Genomic DNA, 17,488 nt, shown 5'->3' on the forward strand with positions numbered 1-17,488 from the left:
ACCAGCAGTGTAAGTTACTAACCTTTTAATATAGGGTTTGCTTCCCAATCCTTATTGTGGTGTTTCTTATATTTAACCCACTTTCCCATCACCTGCACGTGTTATTATAACTTACCACAGAACACAGTTTGGTTTGAACCACGGTTGTCTATTGAACACACTCCACTTTGGAGGTTATTCTATGACACTTACAGTACCAACTACCAACCGTCAACAGTATCGGAAAAGAAAAGTAACTAATTATCTGCTGATATTTATCAACGAAGATAGAGGTCCTACCACGGACCACGGGGCCGCTTTCTAATATTTATTGTATTGGGTAGCGTTGACTTGGCGAGGAGCATAAAAATCGCCCAATTTGCGATTTGCGATTTGGTTAAAAAACTCGTCGCAAATTTATTGTGAAAATCGCCCAATTTGCGATAAATCGCCCAATCTGGCCACACTGCCAACAGCACCAGCCGAACTGTCCTTCTTGCAACTTGCAACTGCTTGTTTTGACGCAACCCGCAGTGCACTAGCGACATCTACCAGAGGAAATGTAACTCATTGACAGGCAGGGAGACAACCACTCGGCGCGAAATTTTCGACTAAACGAGGCCCCCGGTAGCTTTTTAGGGTCCAAAAAGTTTAGATTTAGCCCTAAATATCATTCTAGGACCATTAGAGTTACTGACCATTAACTATTTTTATCTTAAGAGACGATTGCGACTTGGTGTTTTTTTGTCAGGTTGGTATCATTGGTCACGCTATCACTGTCATGTGTCACTGCCTTCGATGACGTTTGTTTTGAGGTTAAAAAAAACAGGAAAAATGGTAAACATCACAGGCTCTATCAAAAACACGGCTAAAACTGAGTTCAAGAAAGCCCCCATGTTACAGGTACTTTGTCCCCTGTCAGTGTCCTTCAAAAGTATCTCTGTTGCTTTTCAGTTGAAGCTCTGGGGGGCATGTAGCTAATTATAACCATTTTTGATGGATTTTCGGAGTCCTGGGGCTATTGTGGCCCTTAAGGAAGATCTGGAATGTAGAAGTCTTGTTTAAGGGCATTTGCAAGATGCAGGAGGGCCTTCAAACGGTTCTAGAGAGAACAAGGTGCTTAGGTATGATTGCGTGGGAGCTCTGAGGGGCTGTTAACAATATTAAGAAAGATGTGAAGAGGCTGCATCGCACCAAAGCATTTACTGGGCGCGACAAACAATTAAAGTCTTATTAGAAGTCGCTTCTCAAAAGTATAGTTGTGTAAAACGGGATTTTGAACCAAAGGAAGTAGGCACAATTAATTAATGTAGGCCTAAAAACTCATCTATTGTTACTTCTTTTTAACAACCGGGGCGTTATTACCATAATGCCCGCTAACTTCATTCTCTAATTTTTAGTAAAATATTAAGCACAATTTGAATTTTTTTTTTCTTTTACGGTGCATTACATTATTACTTGGTAGTTATAATGACGTGCTATTAGTAGTTCAACTCAGTTTTTTGAGCCGTTTTACAATAACAAAAAATTCGTTTATACAGTCCGGCAGCTAACCGGTGTATTGTTGGTTGCCTAAACATATTTATTTTATCATTTTTATTGATTTATTACACTGAAACCTGTGTAAAACGGAATCTGTTCATTACGGAAAATTTTGACGGTAGAATTACTCTTTAAAAGTACCTGTATATGCCGGAACGCGAACACGGATTTTTAAAACGGTTTTTTTTTTAATTACTGCTTCAAATTTTCTTAGCGCGGTGTTTCCCAACTCAGCTTGATAAAGAAATTTAACTTGCAGTCGTTGTTATGTCGGCGGATTGTTTCCGCATTGCTATTTTTTTGCAAAGTTGTTAACCATGAACGAGTAATGTAACTATAGTTTCATGTGAACGATGCCACACTGATCGACATTGTTGATTCGAAAATTTTGTTAACTGTTTTCAGGCATTTCTTACAAGATTTTTCCAATTTTTTTTGCACCATGCTTTTGCGCAAAATGCCCTTTAGGTAACAAATTCATTTGAACCTAAAATTATTGCACAGCAATCGTTAATTTTGGCATTAAACTTTTACTCTTCAATCCATCATATCTCGATAAATTGAAGACTTGGATTTTTTTTAACATTTCTCCGGTGATCTATGGCATTGTCCGATAATACAGTATCACGGTGGTGCGCGACTTTCCGGACACCTGTATAACATGAACATGGCAAAATTAAGGGATGTCTTTTCTGAAAAATTTCAACTATTTATTTATTCCAGTATGTAGCTTTTGTTTTTAGGGAAGGTTTTGAGTGAGATTCTAATATTCAAGTGTTTAATTTTGTTCGAAAGTTATAGTATTGTTTTTGTTTTAGTTTAAATTTTTTGTTAACTATAATAATTTTCTCTTTTTTGTCCTGTTAATAGAATTTGTATTCTGTTGGGCAATAAACGTATTTATTTATTTATTAGTAACAATTGGGAATTTTTCGAAAATATGTCATCCGCGGACTGGATAGAGTTAAACCGAGTTCAAGAATGTGATAATTTAAGTGTCAAACAATTATTAACTCAATTTAAATATGGAGCAATGTGTTCATCATCTGTTAAAAAATAAAAATCGGATTAACGAAAAATTGGCCAATGGATAGAAAATCTAAGTTGAAAACGGACAATTCGTGTTACCAAGGACAAAGAAGTAAAGAAATTAGTGTATAAGTATCATGATTACTTTTACAATTTCAAGCTAAATTCAAAGCTTCAAATTGTTGGCATTTCTTAAAAAAAAGTGTGTTGAGAAGCCGACAAATAATTATCTGATTTAAACAATAAAAATTGCAAAAAAATCTCTAAAACAGAAACATCAAACGGTCCCATGCGATTCCGTTTTATACAGGTTCCACTGTATAAAATGTAGCTCCATAGACCTTATTCATATTTAAATCATCCTGTTGTTCTATTAATATTCCCAAATTAATTTCCATTGCCGAGCCGCAGTCAGTTTTTGGACGTCAAACTACAAACCTTTTATCTTTCATCCAAAATTACAGGCATACAAGCCCAACTTTCTATTCTTCCTTTTGTTTGCTATTCTTTAAACCTGACAGGTATTTGAATAGCGCGGAATAGAACGAAATAATCCGATGCTTTTGAGTGGGACGTTCAAAACATGTCGACTGCTTTCTAGTGTACAGTACGAACCTGACCTTCTCGTGGTGTTTGTTTATGACCGACTTACAATGTAATGTGTCTGACAACGCAAAATGTTGATTTACACCGCGAAATTTCATTGACGCGGATTTATTATCATTTTATCTTACGTAATTCAGGTGAAATGTAATAAATTTAACGCACGTGTTAACTGGGATGTACATCGTCTTCGTACGCGGATTTAAAGGTAAGGCGAAGAATTATGTTTCCGGGCACTAATAACAAAAAGTTACTAAATTAGAAAATAATTGAATGTTTGTTTTGATTGAAAACTGTGGCATTTATTAAAGATGCGGATCATTAAGTCTGACATTTTGTGTACAAAGTCGCTCATTATAAATAGACGTAAAACTTTGCACGTTATTCGTATGAATGCCAGTTATATTTACACGGTTTGTTTGTTGTTAGAGACTTCCTTAATTAATCTTCCAAACGAGGAAAATTCGTGGCGCCCCATTATTTGTCTAAAAAATTATTTACTTAGCCTTGATCCGGTATTGTTATCTCTAATTCTATAATCATAGATCTAAATTTTTATTCTCTTGTGTGAGAAAAAACTCTCCTCAAATCTAGATAGGAAATGTGTTCTTCTCAAGGTGTTTCGCAAACTTCCGCCTTGAAAAAATAGGAATGATTCATCAAAAATTGCATCGTGATCGGTCCCTGGTTCATAGTACCAGGAATGGTAAATTAACCGTGGAAAATGCTATTATAGCGGTGAAAGTACGGTGAGACCGCAATAATTTTGTCGTAGAAAAATCGCAAAAACTGATGTATTACTTTCGAGAAGTGCTTTCTGAGAAATTCCTGGTTGCACTTGATCGTTTACCATGCAAGGCGTTAATTTAGAAGAGACAATAGGTAACGGTGTAGCTAATTAACGGCCGAAATAAAATCCCTAGTTTTTGTTAATTTCAATCCTAAGCAGTTCTTGGGCTCCACGACCAGAACGGTCGTTCATCAGAGTTCTATTTGAAGTGGCCTCTATTTATAAATGTGAAATTTTAATTTGCGTCCGTGGATATTTGATGAGGCGTAATTAGTTTTTTGTCCCAGTTTTTCTGTGAAAACGTGCAATATTAATATTTCTTTGCATAGGAGATATCGGAATTTACATATTTAAATTTCTCATAAAAATAAGTGTGAAATCGTTGAGATAAGATTGTTGCGTTTGTTTGTTGTCTGCACTGTATAAAAATTTGGAAGTGCATATTTGAACTGCAGCTTGGAATCTGATTAGAATGCACTGATTGTTGGGGCAAAAATTGCGGAAATCTTCAAGTTCGGCAGTTTTTTTATTTTGGAACAATTAATAAGAAATTCAAAGATTAATGGTTGATTTAAAATTTCTAAAATTTGTCTCGTTTGCGTAACTCGTAAATAAGAAAGGCAAAAATTGCAACTTCCGCAATTTAATTATGACAGCCCTATAATTGTCAATTTTACAAGTTTCAGCATGAAATATTGGATTTTTTTGGTTCATTCCGAAAGTTAAAATTTCTAAAGCATTAATTTGTTTGTCTAGAATATTGAAATTTGGGACACTTGATAAGTAAGGTAAATACAGTAGGGTCCTAAAATTGCATGATCATATCGCTTAAATTACCAAAATTAGAGATTTTTTTAGATAGATTTTTTGACATTTTTGGCTCGTTTTCAAAAGAAACATTTCAAAAATCTGTATGGCCTGTCCTATAATTTTGAGATTTACAACAGTTAATAACAATGTTAAAAAGAAAAAACTTTCGAAGATTCATTGTTTCACTGCCAAAAGTTTTAAAGTTACAGGTTCTAATTCAGTCCTAAAAAAATGCCAAATGCGAAAAAAAAAAATCTGAAATTTGTCTCGTCCGGTCTATAGTTTTGTAAATTAGTACAGGTAAAATTCAACGCGAAAATAGTATTTACCAAACATTTCATTGCCATGACACTAAAATTACGAAGATGACATATTAAAATAAAATGATCGAAAATTTTGCTTTGTTCTGAAAAAAAAAATAAAATCTGTATCGTTTGTTCTGTTAATGAACGAGTCCAAAACGCAAAACTCCCAAAATTTTACAGTCAAAGCACTAAAACTTCCAAAGTTACAGATTTTTTTTTAGTTTTTTGAGTTTCAAGAAACTTGAAAAATTTAAAAACTTGATTCATTTGCTCTATTGATTTTGTAATTTGGCTCAGTTAATGAATAGGGCAAGGACAGTACTTTCCCAAAATTTTCTTGACATACTTAAATTACGAAAATGACATATTGAAATAAAATTTTCGAAAATTTTGGTTCGTCCAAAAAAAAATTCATAAAATCTGTATCGTCTGTTCTATCAGTTTGAGATTTAGCACAGTTAATGAACAAGTCAAATAGACAAAGTTTCCAAAATTTTACTGTTAAAGCACCAAAACTTCCAAAGTTACAGTTTTTTCTACCTTGAAAAATTTTGAATTGTTAGAAATTTGAAAAATTCAAGAACTTGTTTTGTCTGCTCTGCTGATTTTGTAATTTGACATAATTTATAAACTGTCTTTGACTTATTTTCTGAAAATTTCTTTGACATAGCACTATAATTACAAAAATTACAGATGTTAATAAAAGTTTTTGAAAAGTTTAGTTTGTTCTAAAAATAAAAATTTCTAAAATTTGTAGGTCTGTTGTTTCATTTTAATATTTACTACAGTTAATACCAATGTCAAAGAGTAAACTCCCAAAGTTTCATTGTTACTCTGTCAAAACCCTTAAAGTTGCAGGTTTCAATTTAGTCTTAAAATTTTTTGCCAAATTCGAAAAAAAATTAATTTCTGAAATTTGTTTCGTCTGCTCTAAAATTTGGTAATTTAGTACAGATAGAAAACAAATCAAAAATAGTATTTACCCAAAATTTTATTGCCATAACACTAAAATTACGAAAATGACAGATATTAAAGTTAAATGATCGAAAATTTTGGTTCGTTCTTAAAAAAAATTCTGAAAATCTGTATCATCTGTTGTATCAGTTTGAGATTTAACACAGTTAATGAACAAGTTTAATTGACAAAACTCTCAAAATTTTACTGTTGAAGCGCCAAAACTAACAAAGTTACAGTTTTTTATTTAGTGTAGATAAAATTTTTAATTTTAAGAAATTTGAAAAATTCAAAAACTTGTTTTGCCTGTTCTATTGATTTTGTTATTTGGTACAGTTGATAAACAAGTTAAAGACAGTACATTCCCAAAATTTCATTGCCATTACACTAAAATTACGAAAATGACAGATATTAAAGTAAAGTGATCGAAAATTTTGGTTCGTTCTAAAATATTTCTCTTAAAACCTGTATCATCTGTTGTATCAGTTTGAGATTTAGCACAGTTAATGAACAAGTTTAATAGACAAAACTCCCAAAGTTTTACTGTTAGTGCCAAAACTAACAAAGTTGCAGATTATATATTCAGTGTTGGGAAATTTTGAATTTCAAGAAATTTGAAAAATTAAAAAACTTCTTTTGCCTGCTCAATTGAATTTGTAATTTGGGACAGTTGATAAATAAGTCAAAGACAGTACTTTTCCAAAATTTCTTTGACATAGCACTATAATTACGAAAATTACAGATAGTAATATAAAATTATAAATAATATAATATTAAATATTAATATAAAAAAATAATTATAAAGTTAATATAAAAAAATTTTGAGATTTAGCACAATTAATGAGCAAGTTAAAATTTTCATGTCAAAATTTACAAATTTTATTCTGTTGGAAATTGTTGAATTCTAAAAAAAATAAAAATTTCAAAAGTTGTGTCGTTTACTCAATTTTTTTTTGCTCTAAAATATAGCATTAATAAAACTTTGCGACTTTCCAATTCTTGGAAATATTCGTGCGCCCTAAAGCATTTCTGTCTGAAATGTGGCTCAGTTAATAAGTCAAAAATAGCCCCCTTTCCAAAGAAAATTATTTCAGTCTCCTTGTGTCTAACTGTCCGCAACTAACGTCGAAACTTCGATTTTATGCCAAGAAAAAATAACTTGAACTATCCAGAATCAACTAGTAAATACATGTACAAATTTGCGGGCTATATAAACACACTAATTGGATACTTAATTTCCTTTTACTCTTTGCGGCTTCCTTCGTTCCAAATATCTAAAAGGAAATTCAAGTTCCGTTACATCGCACTCGGGTTAAATTTCTTTACTTTGAAAATGCGTCACGAGCTGTATTTGAAAACCTGGTTCACGTGCGATGTCAATAACGGTTCCCATTCTCGTGATCCCTTTCAGCACTATCAATAGTATCAGGAAGACGAGAGGGGAGTTTATCTTTATTTTTTTATTGCGTGTAATACGTAGGAATATTCACCGATCCAAGACGAGTTTGTGTACATAAAATACACATTTAAACGAAGCAAATAACTGTAAAAGGCGTTGGTGTTCTGTTCTAGTTTTTGTTGAAAGATTCTACATTACAGAAAATTTGCCAAGCTATCAACCTTCGTACCGTGCAAAAACTGCAATATTTATTAGCACGATTAGCAAGTTATTTTTAAATGACCAGCAATGAAATGTTATCGCTCGGTTTAAAGTTTGAAGTTCCTGATAAAGTGTAAATATTCATAAACTCTTATTTTTTCAGTTTTGTGGTACAACCGATCCTGACTTCATAATGTCCAGAAGCGGCTACACGTGCGTGAGACATTTATTCTGCTGGCTTAATGTACTTCTTTGGGTAAGTCGAAGACTAATTACCATTCATCCTCTCACATGAGAAACAAAGCTGGTTTCTAATCTCACAATTGTCACGCAACCAATTAGTATTCTCACCTTTGCAGATTACCGGTTGTGGACTTCTGGGAGTCGGGATCTGGTTGCGGATAGCCTATGAAGGATACGCGTCTCTGTTACCACAATATGCTCTTCTCAGCGCAGATTCCCTCGCCATTGCAGTCGGGACAATAACTTTTATCTTATCATTTCTTGCATGTTGCGGCTCTTGGTTCCAAAGCAGATGCATGCTCGTTACAGTAAGTGCGGATATAACTCGTCCAACTTAATGTCTTTTGAAGTATTTCAGTTTGGTTGTTTTCATGTTCATAGCTGAGTTCCTCGTTGGATCTCTTGCGTTCGTTTTTAGAGTGTCGTTAGGCCACACTTTCCGACAAGAATTGCAAAATGGGTTGTGGCACCACTACAATGTCACTGCTACTGGGCCCAACAGTTTAGTTAACATCTGGGATAATCTCCAATCTGAAGTAATCCTCGTTGGTTTTACTTCGAAAATTACTAATTTTTCTTGTAGTTTAAGTGCTGTGGAGTCAACAACTATGAAGACTGGTTTATGATAGACGCTTGGCCTTCCAAGAAATGGGTTCCTGACACTTGTTGTCTTTCCTCGTACTATGTGGAGGAGTGTGGAAAGTCCGGAAATGCCGACTTTTTCTACGGCTCCGGGTGCTACCATCAGATTCACATGTGGTTCGTGCAGAGACTCCACATCGTGGGGGTTGTGGGGCTAGTGGTAGCATTCATACAAGTAAGATCATCAACTAAACTTCCAGAATAACCGAATTTTGTAGTTGTTTGGACTAATTTCTTCCATGTTGCTCTTCTGCACGGTGAGGTATAAAAGGACTTCGAGGACTTACAAATCGTATCAAACTCATGCCTGAATATTAAGAAGTTAGGAAGTAGAAACTGCAGTATTATTTAGGTTGTAGTTTAGTTTAGATTTGTATTTATTTCAAGTTTTTATAGCGGTCTTCCACTTTTGGAATAATTTTGTGTCTGAAGATTGACCACCTGAAATGCTGATGTTCCACTTTATGTGCTAAATGTACTTTATATTTATAGATGTTAATGTTTAGATTGTTGTATTTATATCCATCCAGGTCTAGAGAGTGTTAATGTTGTATATGTTGTTTTATTAAATAAACGAATATTTTTTTAAAGAAAATAGAAAAAACATTTCATGGTGTATAATTGGTATTATTTATTAACGATTTAAAAAATGGCTCTAAAAACTGGGGAGGAAAGCGACATTTGGAGTAATTTGGGGAAGAATACGAGCAAGAAACTAGAAAATAAAATTTGGACCCTTTAATACTTTTGTACCGCTTACCGTAGCCAAATTGCAAAATTTTTAAACCCGGAAGAGAGTTTTTAAAATTCTTGTATTTTAGGATTATATGTAGATTCAAGTTCACATTTTCGCTAATTTTAAGAATACAAGAATTAAATTTGTAGGCATTAATACATTTGATGCTCTTATTATCTCTGCCAAATTGCAAAATTTTAGAACCAACAACAAAGTTTTTAGAATTTTTTTATTTTAGGACGAACTAAAAATGTCTAATGTTATAGAATTAATTTCGTATTTTCGTTAATTTTGAGAGTACAGGAATGAAATTTGGAAACTTTAATATCTTTGATACTCTTATTAACTCCGTCGAATTGCAAAATTTTAGAACCAAAAGCCAAGTTTTTAGATTTTTTTTGTTTTAGGACGAACTAAAAATTTTCAATGTTCTAGATTTAATTTTCGTATTTTTGTTAATTTTGAGAGTACAAGAATAAAATTAGGAGATTTTATTGTCTTTGATATTCTTATTAACTCTGTCGAATTGCAAAATTTGTAGCAAAATTTTTTCCATTTTTTTTTATTTTAGGACGAACTAAAAAAACTTTATTGTTCTATGTTTAATTTCGTATTTTCGTTAATTTTAAGAGTAGAAGAATGAAATTTGGAGACGTTAATATATTTGATACTGTTATGAAGTCAGCAAATTTCAAATTTTTAGAGCTAGAAAGAAAGATTTCAGAATTTTTTTATTTTAGAACTAACTAAAAAATTTTAATGTTCTATGTAGATTCAGTTTCGTATTTTCGCTAATTTTAAGAATACAAAAATGAAATTTGTAGACGTTAATATCTTGAATACTCTTATCAACTCTGCCAATTTGCAAAGTTTTAGAACCAAAAACAGAGTTTTTAGAATGTTTTTATTTTAGGACAAACTAAAAATTTCCAAAGTTCTATATTAAATTCCGTATTTTCCCGAATTTTAAGAATATAAGAATGAAATTTTAAGGCATTACTACTTCTGACTCGCTTATTAACTTTGCTAAATTCCAAAAGTTTAGTAGTAAAAATAGAATTTTTAGAAATTTTTGTTTTCTAGACGAACCAAAATTGTTTCTTATTTTAAAACATTTAGCGTAATTTTGACAATTTAAGAAGTACACGATGGAAATTTGGAGGCGTTAGTACTTTTGTCTCGCTGATTAATTCTATCAATTTCCAAAATTTTAGATGAAGTAATAATTTTGTTAATTTTGAGACGAACCAAAATTTTAAGAAATTTTAAGAAATTCAGACACTTTACTACTTTTATCACACTTATGAACATATATTTTAGATTTTTCTATTTCTATGTAACATAAAAATATCTAGAGCCCTTAAGAAACTAGGGAATCCCAGAGAATTAACGAAACTTGAAGAAGTGACAAAATATGAAACAAACTCGAAAAATTTAGTGAACTCCGAATATATGGAACTAAGTAAAAAATTCCAAACGAGATTCTAAAGTAGCCACAAAAAATTGAAATTTAAGAATCCGGAAGAATTTATAGAATCTTGGAGAATCTGGGAAATTCGAAAGAATCAACACTAAAAAAAGACAAGAAAAAAATCATTTAAACGAACATATAAAAATAACTCACTGGTAATCTGTTTAGTATTCTTTTTGTTCCTTTTCCTTGGCAACTTTTAAATCGATAAAAAACTTCTTGAATTTGTAGTTCTTTATTGTATAACTGTCTGCCTATCAGTCACGAAGTTTCTGAGCGCCGTTAGCATAAAAAATACGGTGAAAGTTAACGCTCGCTATAAACTAAAATCTCTATCAACTCATGTTCTCCTAATATAAAATTGCAATAAATGTTGTTGTATTTCATTTTTTGTACGATTGTTTAAACAAAACGCAGATTTACATAAACGTTAAGCAATAAAAAATGACAATGAAAGTAGTCTGGTATAAAAACATCAAGAAAACGAAAACAATTAGACGTTTAATAAGGTGGTACGAAGTGCCACAATTTCTTTAAAACAAACTAAACAATTATAGAAGTAGTACAAGCGTGAACTCCTCCAAGTGCTTCTTCTTATTGTCACGAGTAATTTTCTAATCTTACTGATAAGACGTGCAAAAAAGATAAATGATACAGATAACAATAATCGCTCTCGTTTAACTTCCTCTGATGCTAATCCGAAAAAGATCCATCTTTCATGAATAAAACATTCTTGAATGACCCATCGATTACCGATTAACGCATTTCTTTAATCTTGAGCCCACGTTGGGAAAATGCGCGTGCGTGCGACATTATCGACATTTGAAATAAGCGCCTGTGTACAACAAATCCACCATAATTTCCAATTCTTATGTTTTCATTTCTGTCTAACCATCGTCCCGACTGTTTTAATCAAATTTTGCCTTTGTCAGCGATTCGTACATTTCATAACAATGTTTTTCAAAGCGAGTGCTACTGCGAATGTGTCACGGTGCAGTAATGTAACCATCCAATTAAAAATCTCGCCCATCTAAAAATAATGGTGTTGTGTTATGTTATTTTCGGGTTTTTGGTTTTTATTTTTGTTGTCTATTCGTTTTTTGAGATACACTACTTTCTCCGTGCCTCTTTGTGTGTGATTCTGGCGAAAATTTCGAAGAAAAAGACTCATTTGCTCAGCGAAACTGTTATCAATGGTGAGGATAAAAGGATTTTTTGGTATTGTCTAGATTAGTTATTTTCAGGAGTGTGCTTAACTAGTGATATCGATTCGATGCTCACTCATATGAACAACGCGAGATTCTTACGTGAGCTGGATTTCGCCAAAATAGATTTCTACGAACGAACAGGCCTCTATAAGTGCATCAAAAGGAACGGAGGGAGTTTGGTTCTTGGTGCCTCTACCATAAGATATCGACGCTTTATTAAATTATTCAACCGATATACGATAACAACTAAAGTAAGTTCTTCGTAATCCAGGCAAAATAGATAAAAAAAATTCAAAAGCTTGGAATAATTCCCATAAGGCTGATTTTTTGTGTGGACATTCATTTTATTGTTTCAAACAAAATGTCAAAAGTCCCCATGAAAAGGTGTGCTGCTAAAAAAGTTGTGGTAAATGTCAAAGAAAACAAATATGTGCAAATATCTTGTCACTGGTGATTCCAATGACAAAAATACTTATTGTGAAAATTGTACCTTATCAAATTTGCCACAAATAACATCTCGAAATATTTTTCGTAGAAGTTACCATTTTTGAGATATAAAAGTATTAAGAAATTTTAAGAATTTTATTTTTTTGTGTACCACAGTCGTAAATTGGAAGACGAACTAAAAATTGTCATCATTTTCAATTAAATTCCGTACCTTTGTCAGATTTTATCCTAAAACTGTGAAATTTGGAGGTTTTATTTCTTTAGACTTGCTAATGTACTCCTCTGAATTTTAAAATTGTAGAGCCAGAAATAGAGTTTTTAGAAATTTTTATTTCGAAGACGAACTAATATTTTTCAGGTTTTTTTTTTAAATTTCGTAGTATTGTCAGATTTTGTCCCAAAACTGTGAAATTTAGACATGTTATTAATTAAGACTTGTTAATCTACTGTTCTTAATTTCAAAATTTTAGAGCAACAAATAGAGATTTTAGAAATTTTTATTTCGAAGACGAACTAAAAATTGTCATAATTTTCAATTAAATTCCGTACCTTTGTCAGATTTCATCCTAAAACTGTGAAATTTGGAGGTTTTATTACTTTAGACTTGCTAATGTACTCCTCTGAATTTTAAAATTTTAGAGCCAGAAATAGAGTTTTTAGAAATTTTTATTTCGAAGACGAACTAAAATTTTTCAGGGCTTTTTTTTAAATTTCGTAGTATTGTCAGATTTTATCCTAAAACTGTGAAATTTAGAGATGTTATTAATTAAGACTTGTTAATCTACTGTTCTTAATTTCAAAATTTTAGAGCAACAAATAGAGATTTTAGAAATTTTTATTTCGAAGACGAACTAAAAATTGTCATAATTTTCAATTAAATTCCGTACCTTTGTCAGATTTCATCCTAAAACTGTGAAATTTGGAGGTTTTATTACTTTAGACTTGCTAATGTACTCCTCTGAATTTTAAAATTTTAGAGCCGGAAATAGAGTTTTTAGAAATTTTTATTTCGAAAACGAACTAAAATTTTTCAGGGCTTTTTTTTAAATTTCGTAGTATTGTCAGATTTTATCCTAAAACTGTGAAATTTAGAGATGTTATTAATTAAGACTTGTTAATCTACTGTTCTTAATTTCAAAATTTTAGAGCAACAAATAGAGATTTTAGAAATTTTTATTTCGAAGACGAACTAAAAATTGTCATAATTTTCAATTAAATTCCGTACCTTTGTCAGATTTCATCCTAAAACTGTGAAATTTGGAGGTTTTATTACTTTAGACTTGCTAATGTACTCCTCTGAATTTTAAAATTTTTGAGCCAGAAATAGAGTTTTGAGAAATTTTTATTTCGACGACGAACTAAATAAAAATTTTCAGGGCTTTTTTTTAAATTTCGTAGTATTGTCAGATTTTATCCTAAAACTGTGAAATTTAGAGATGTTATTAATTAAGACTTGTTAATCTACTGTTCTTAATTTCAAAATTTTAGAGCAACAAATAGAGATTTTAGAAATTTTTATTTCGAAGACGAACTAAAAATTGTCATCATTTTCAATTAAATTCCGTACCTTTGTCAGATTTCATCCTAAAACTGTGAAATTTGGAGGTTTTATTACTTTAGACTTGCTAATGTACTCCTCTAAATTTTAAAAATTTAGAGCCAGAAATAGAGTTTTTAGAAATTTTTATTTCGAAGACGAACTAAAATTTTTCAGGGCTTTTTTTTTAAATTTCGTAGTATTGTCAGATTTTATCCTAAAACTGTGAAATTTAGAGATGTTATTAATTAAGACTTGTTAATCTACTGTTCTTAATTTCAAAATTTTAGAGCAACAAATAGAGATTTTAGAAATTTTTATTTCGAAGACGAACTAAAAATTGTCATAATTTTCAATTAAATTCCGTACCTTTGTCAGATTTCATCCTAAAACTGTGAAATTTGGAGGTTTTATTACTTTAGACTTGCTAATGTACTCCTCTGAATTTTAAAATTTTAGAGCCAGAAATAGAGTTTTTAGAAATTTTTATTTCGAAGACGAACTAATATTTTTCAGGGCTTTTTTTTTAAATTTCGTAGTATTGTCAGATTTTATCCCAAAACTGTGAAATTTAGAGATGTTATTAATTAAGACTTGTTAATCTACTGTTCTTAATTTCAAAATTTTAGAGCAACAAATAGAGATTTTAGAAATTTTTATTTCGAAGACGAACTAAAAATTGTCATAATTTTCAATTAAATTCCGTACCTTTGTCAGATTTCATCCTAAAACTGTGAAATTTGGAGGTTTTATTACTTTAGACTTGCTAATGTACTCCTCTGAATTTTAAAATTTTAGAGCCGGAAATAGAGTTTTTAGAAATTTTTATTTCGAAGACGAACTAAAATTTTTCAGGGCTTTTTTTTAAATTTCGTAGTATTGTCAGATTTTATCCTAAAACTGTGAAATTTAGAGATGTTATTACTTAAGACTTGTTAATCTACTGTTCTTAATTTCAAAATTTTAGAGCAACAAATAGAGATTTTAGAAATTTTTATTTCGAAGACGAACTAAAAATTGTCATCATTTTCAATTAAATTCCGTACCTTTGTCAGATTTCATCCTAAAACTGTGAAATTTGGAGGTTTTATTACTTTAGACTTGCTAATGTACTCCTCTGAATTTTAAAATTTTTGAGCCAGAAATAGAGTTTTGAGAAATTTTTATTTCGACGACGAACTAAATAAAAATTTTCAGGGCTTTTTTTTAAATTTCGTAGTATTGTCAGATTTTATCCTAAAACTGTGAAATTTAGAGATGTTATTAATTAAGACTTGTTAATCTACTGTTCTTAATTTCAAAATTTTAGAGCAACAAATAGAGATTTTAGAAATTTTTATTTCGAAGACGAACTAAAAATTGTCATCATTTTCAATTAAATTCCGTACCTTTGTCAGATTTCATCCTAAAACTGTGAAATTTGGAGGTTTTATTACTTTAGACTTGCTAATGTACTCCTCTGAATTTTAAAATTGTAGAGCCAGAAATAGAGTTTTTAGAAATTTTTATTTCGAAGACGAACTAATATTTTTCAGGGCTTTTTTTTTAAATTTCGTAGTATTGTCAGATTTTATCCCAAAACTGTGAAATTTAGAGATGTTATTAATTAAGACTTGTTAATCTACTGTTCTTAATTTCAAAATTTTAGAGCAACAAATAGAGATTTTAGAAATTTTTATTTCGAAGACGAACTAAAAATTGTCATAATTTTCAATTAAATTCCGTACCTTTGTCAGATTTCATCCTAAAACTGTGAAATTTGGAGGTTTTATTACTTTAGACTTGCTAATGTACTCCTCTGAATTTTAAAATTTTAGAGCCAGAAATAGAGTTTTTAGAAATTTTTATTTCGAAGACGAACTAAAATTTTTCAGGGCTTTTTTTTAAATTTCGTAGTATTGTCAGATTTTATCCTAAAACTGTGAAATTTAGAGATGTTATTACTTTAGACTTGTTAATCTAATGTTCTTAATTTCAAAATTTTAGAGCAACAAATAGAGATTTTAGAAATTTTTATTTCGAAGACGAACTAAAAATTTTCATGGCTTTTATTTAAATTCCGTAACTTTGTCAGATTTTATCCTAAAACTGTGAAATTTGGAAATTTTACTACTTTAGATTTGCTAATGTACTGCTCTAAATTTCAGAATTTTAAAACAAGAAATAGAGTTTTTAGAAATTTTTATTTTGAAAACGAACTAGAGAAGAAATAGAGTTTTTAGAAATTTTTATTTTGAAAACGAACTAAAAATTTTCGTGGTTTTTATTTAAATTCCGTAACTTTGTCAGATTTTATCTTTGAAATGTGAAATTTGGAAAATTTACTACTTTAAACTTGCTAATGTACTGCTCTAAATTTCAGAATTTTTGAACAAAAAATTGAGTTTTTAGAAATATTTATTTCGTAGACGAATTAAAAATTTTCATGACTTTCACTTAAATTCCGTAACTTTGTCAAATTTTATCCTAAAACTAAATGTTTTTACCGTGGGAATTATCATCCATGCCAAGATATTCGCAAAAAATTGTTTTCTTTGACATTTATCTTTTATTTGTTTAGAACAATCAAATAAAGATCCACAAGATGTTTATTTTGCCTGATAGATATTGATAGAGACCAAGAAAACAGATTTTTTTCTTCCAGATCATCTACTGGGATGAACAGAGTATCTACATGGAGCATCGGTTTTTGAATCCTTCAGATAACTTCATCAACGCTATTGTTCTATGTCGCACAAGATTAACGAACTGCAACGCTGAGAGTGTCGTTAATGAACTTTTAGTAAATTATTCCGGGGACGACGTGGAGAGTAACAAGAAAGAAAGACCTGAATTAACGCAAGAGTTGGCCAAATGGATCGAATGTAACGAAATATCAAGCGCGAATTTAAGAAGTATTAAATAATTGGTGATCTGTTAGTTTATAGCTATTTTTACACGTTTAGACAAGAGGTGGTGTGAAAGGACGAAGTTTTTTCGTACATCTCTTATGCAAGGTTTGTGAAATTATTAGAACGTGTTAGAAAGAGTTATAAGGTGTTAAACGTCAATATTTTTCCAATCTAGAAATGTAAGCCCTTCCAAAGTTATGATTATGAATTTTAAGCAAATCTGTTGTTGACTAGTCACATATTTTAAACTAACTTTGTTATTTTCAGTGATCTAATTCTGATTAAACTATTGTGATATACATTTCGTTCTGATAAAATGTAAGTCTACGAATGAATAAATTTGTTCCAGGATGGTTTCATTTCTTGGTTTCTTTAGGGCTTTGCCAAGCATGCAGTTGGAGGAAATATTTTTTATATATTTTCCGTCAAATTTGGAGAATGAAAATGAATTTTTCATAACAGTGAAGCAATTGCTAAAGTAGAATTATTGCATGCTTCAGGGCAGGACTCAGAGATATTTTTTTAAAAAGGAAGCAAGTTCACTTCTGTTTCTTTTCAGTTTTGCTTCACTACTATTTATAAAGTCATCAAATTTTGTGATTCTTTATTGAACTGGCAATTAAACAGGCGTTCCAAAGAACTGAATAAGACTTGTAGATTTCTTTTTGCTGAGATATTTGCGAAGAACTAATAACAAATCG

At 30.9% G+C, this 17,488-nt stretch overlaps 2 protein-coding genes across 3 annotated transcripts; both read left to right on the forward strand.

The window, feature by feature from the left end:
• The first annotated feature begins 742 nt into the window (after positions 1–742).
• Positions 743–9,118, forward strand: LOC148166397 (tetraspanin-9-like). 2 transcript variants are annotated; one of them, XM_088049101.1, is made up of 7 exons: positions 743–882; positions 934–1,103; positions 7,776–7,868; positions 7,972–8,163; positions 8,206–8,391; positions 8,439–8,672; positions 8,716–9,118. In XM_088049101.1, the coding sequence occupies exons 3-7, from the start codon at positions 7,806–7,808 to the stop codon at positions 8,806–8,808; spliced, it is 768 nt and encodes a 255-aa protein (XP_087905227.1). In that variant the 5' UTR covers positions 743–882; positions 934–1,103; positions 7,776–7,805; the 3' UTR covers positions 8,809–9,118. The 2 variants fall into 2 exon arrangements, with proteins under 2 accessions (XP_087905227.1, XP_087905226.1); XM_088049100.1 differs by lacking the exons at positions 743–882; positions 934–1,103 and adding an exon at positions 3,103–3,361.
• Positions 9,119–11,385: 2,267 nt separating this feature from the next.
• LOC148166398 (protein THEM6-like) lies at positions 11,386–17,146 on the forward strand. Its single transcript, XM_088048833.1, has 3 exons — positions 11,386–11,900; positions 11,949–12,163; positions 16,541–17,146. The coding sequence occupies exons 1-3, from the start codon at positions 11,744–11,746 to the stop codon at positions 16,799–16,801; spliced, it is 633 nt and encodes a 210-aa protein (XP_087904959.1). The 5' UTR covers positions 11,386–11,743; the 3' UTR covers positions 16,802–17,146.
• The last annotated feature ends 342 nt before the right edge of the window (positions 17,147–17,488 follow it).

This window comes from Gnatocerus cornutus, unplaced genomic scaffold (genome assembly GCF_029298725.1).
Source record: "Gnatocerus cornutus isolate USDA-ARS CGAHR unplaced genomic scaffold, icGnaCorn1.1 ctg00000023.1, whole genome shotgun sequence".
NCBI classification, from domain to species: Eukaryota; Metazoa; Arthropoda; class Insecta; order Coleoptera; family Tenebrionidae; genus Gnatocerus; species Gnatocerus cornutus.

What these genes read in the sequence shown, in the direction of transcription:
- LOC148166398 (XM_088048833.1), top strand. Translation starts at nt 11,744, where the DNA reads ATGGTGTTGTGTTATGTTATTTTCGGGTTTTTGGTTTTTATTTTTGTT. An exon ending in CAGCGAAACTGTTATCAATG is followed by an intron (nt 11,901 to 11,948) that starts GTGAGGATAAAA and finishes AGTTATTTTCAG; the next exon opens with GAGTGTGCTTAACTAGTGAT. An exon ending in GATATACGATAACAACTAAA is followed by an intron (nt 12,164 to 16,540) that starts GTAAGTTCTTCG and finishes TTTTTCTTCCAG; the next exon opens with ATCATCTACTGGGATGAACA.
- LOC148166397 (XM_088049101.1), top strand. Translation starts at nt 7,806, where the DNA reads ATGTCCAGAAGCGGCTACACGTGCGTGAGACATTTATTCTGCTGGCTT. An exon ending in GGCTTAATGTACTTCTTTGG is followed by an intron (nt 7,869 to 7,971) that starts GTAAGTCGAAGA and finishes TCACCTTTGCAG; the next exon opens with ATTACCGGTTGTGGACTTCT. An exon ending in GGGATAATCTCCAATCTGAA is followed by an intron (nt 8,392 to 8,438) that starts GTAATCCTCGTT and finishes TTTTTCTTGTAG; the next exon opens with TTTAAGTGCTGTGGAGTCAA.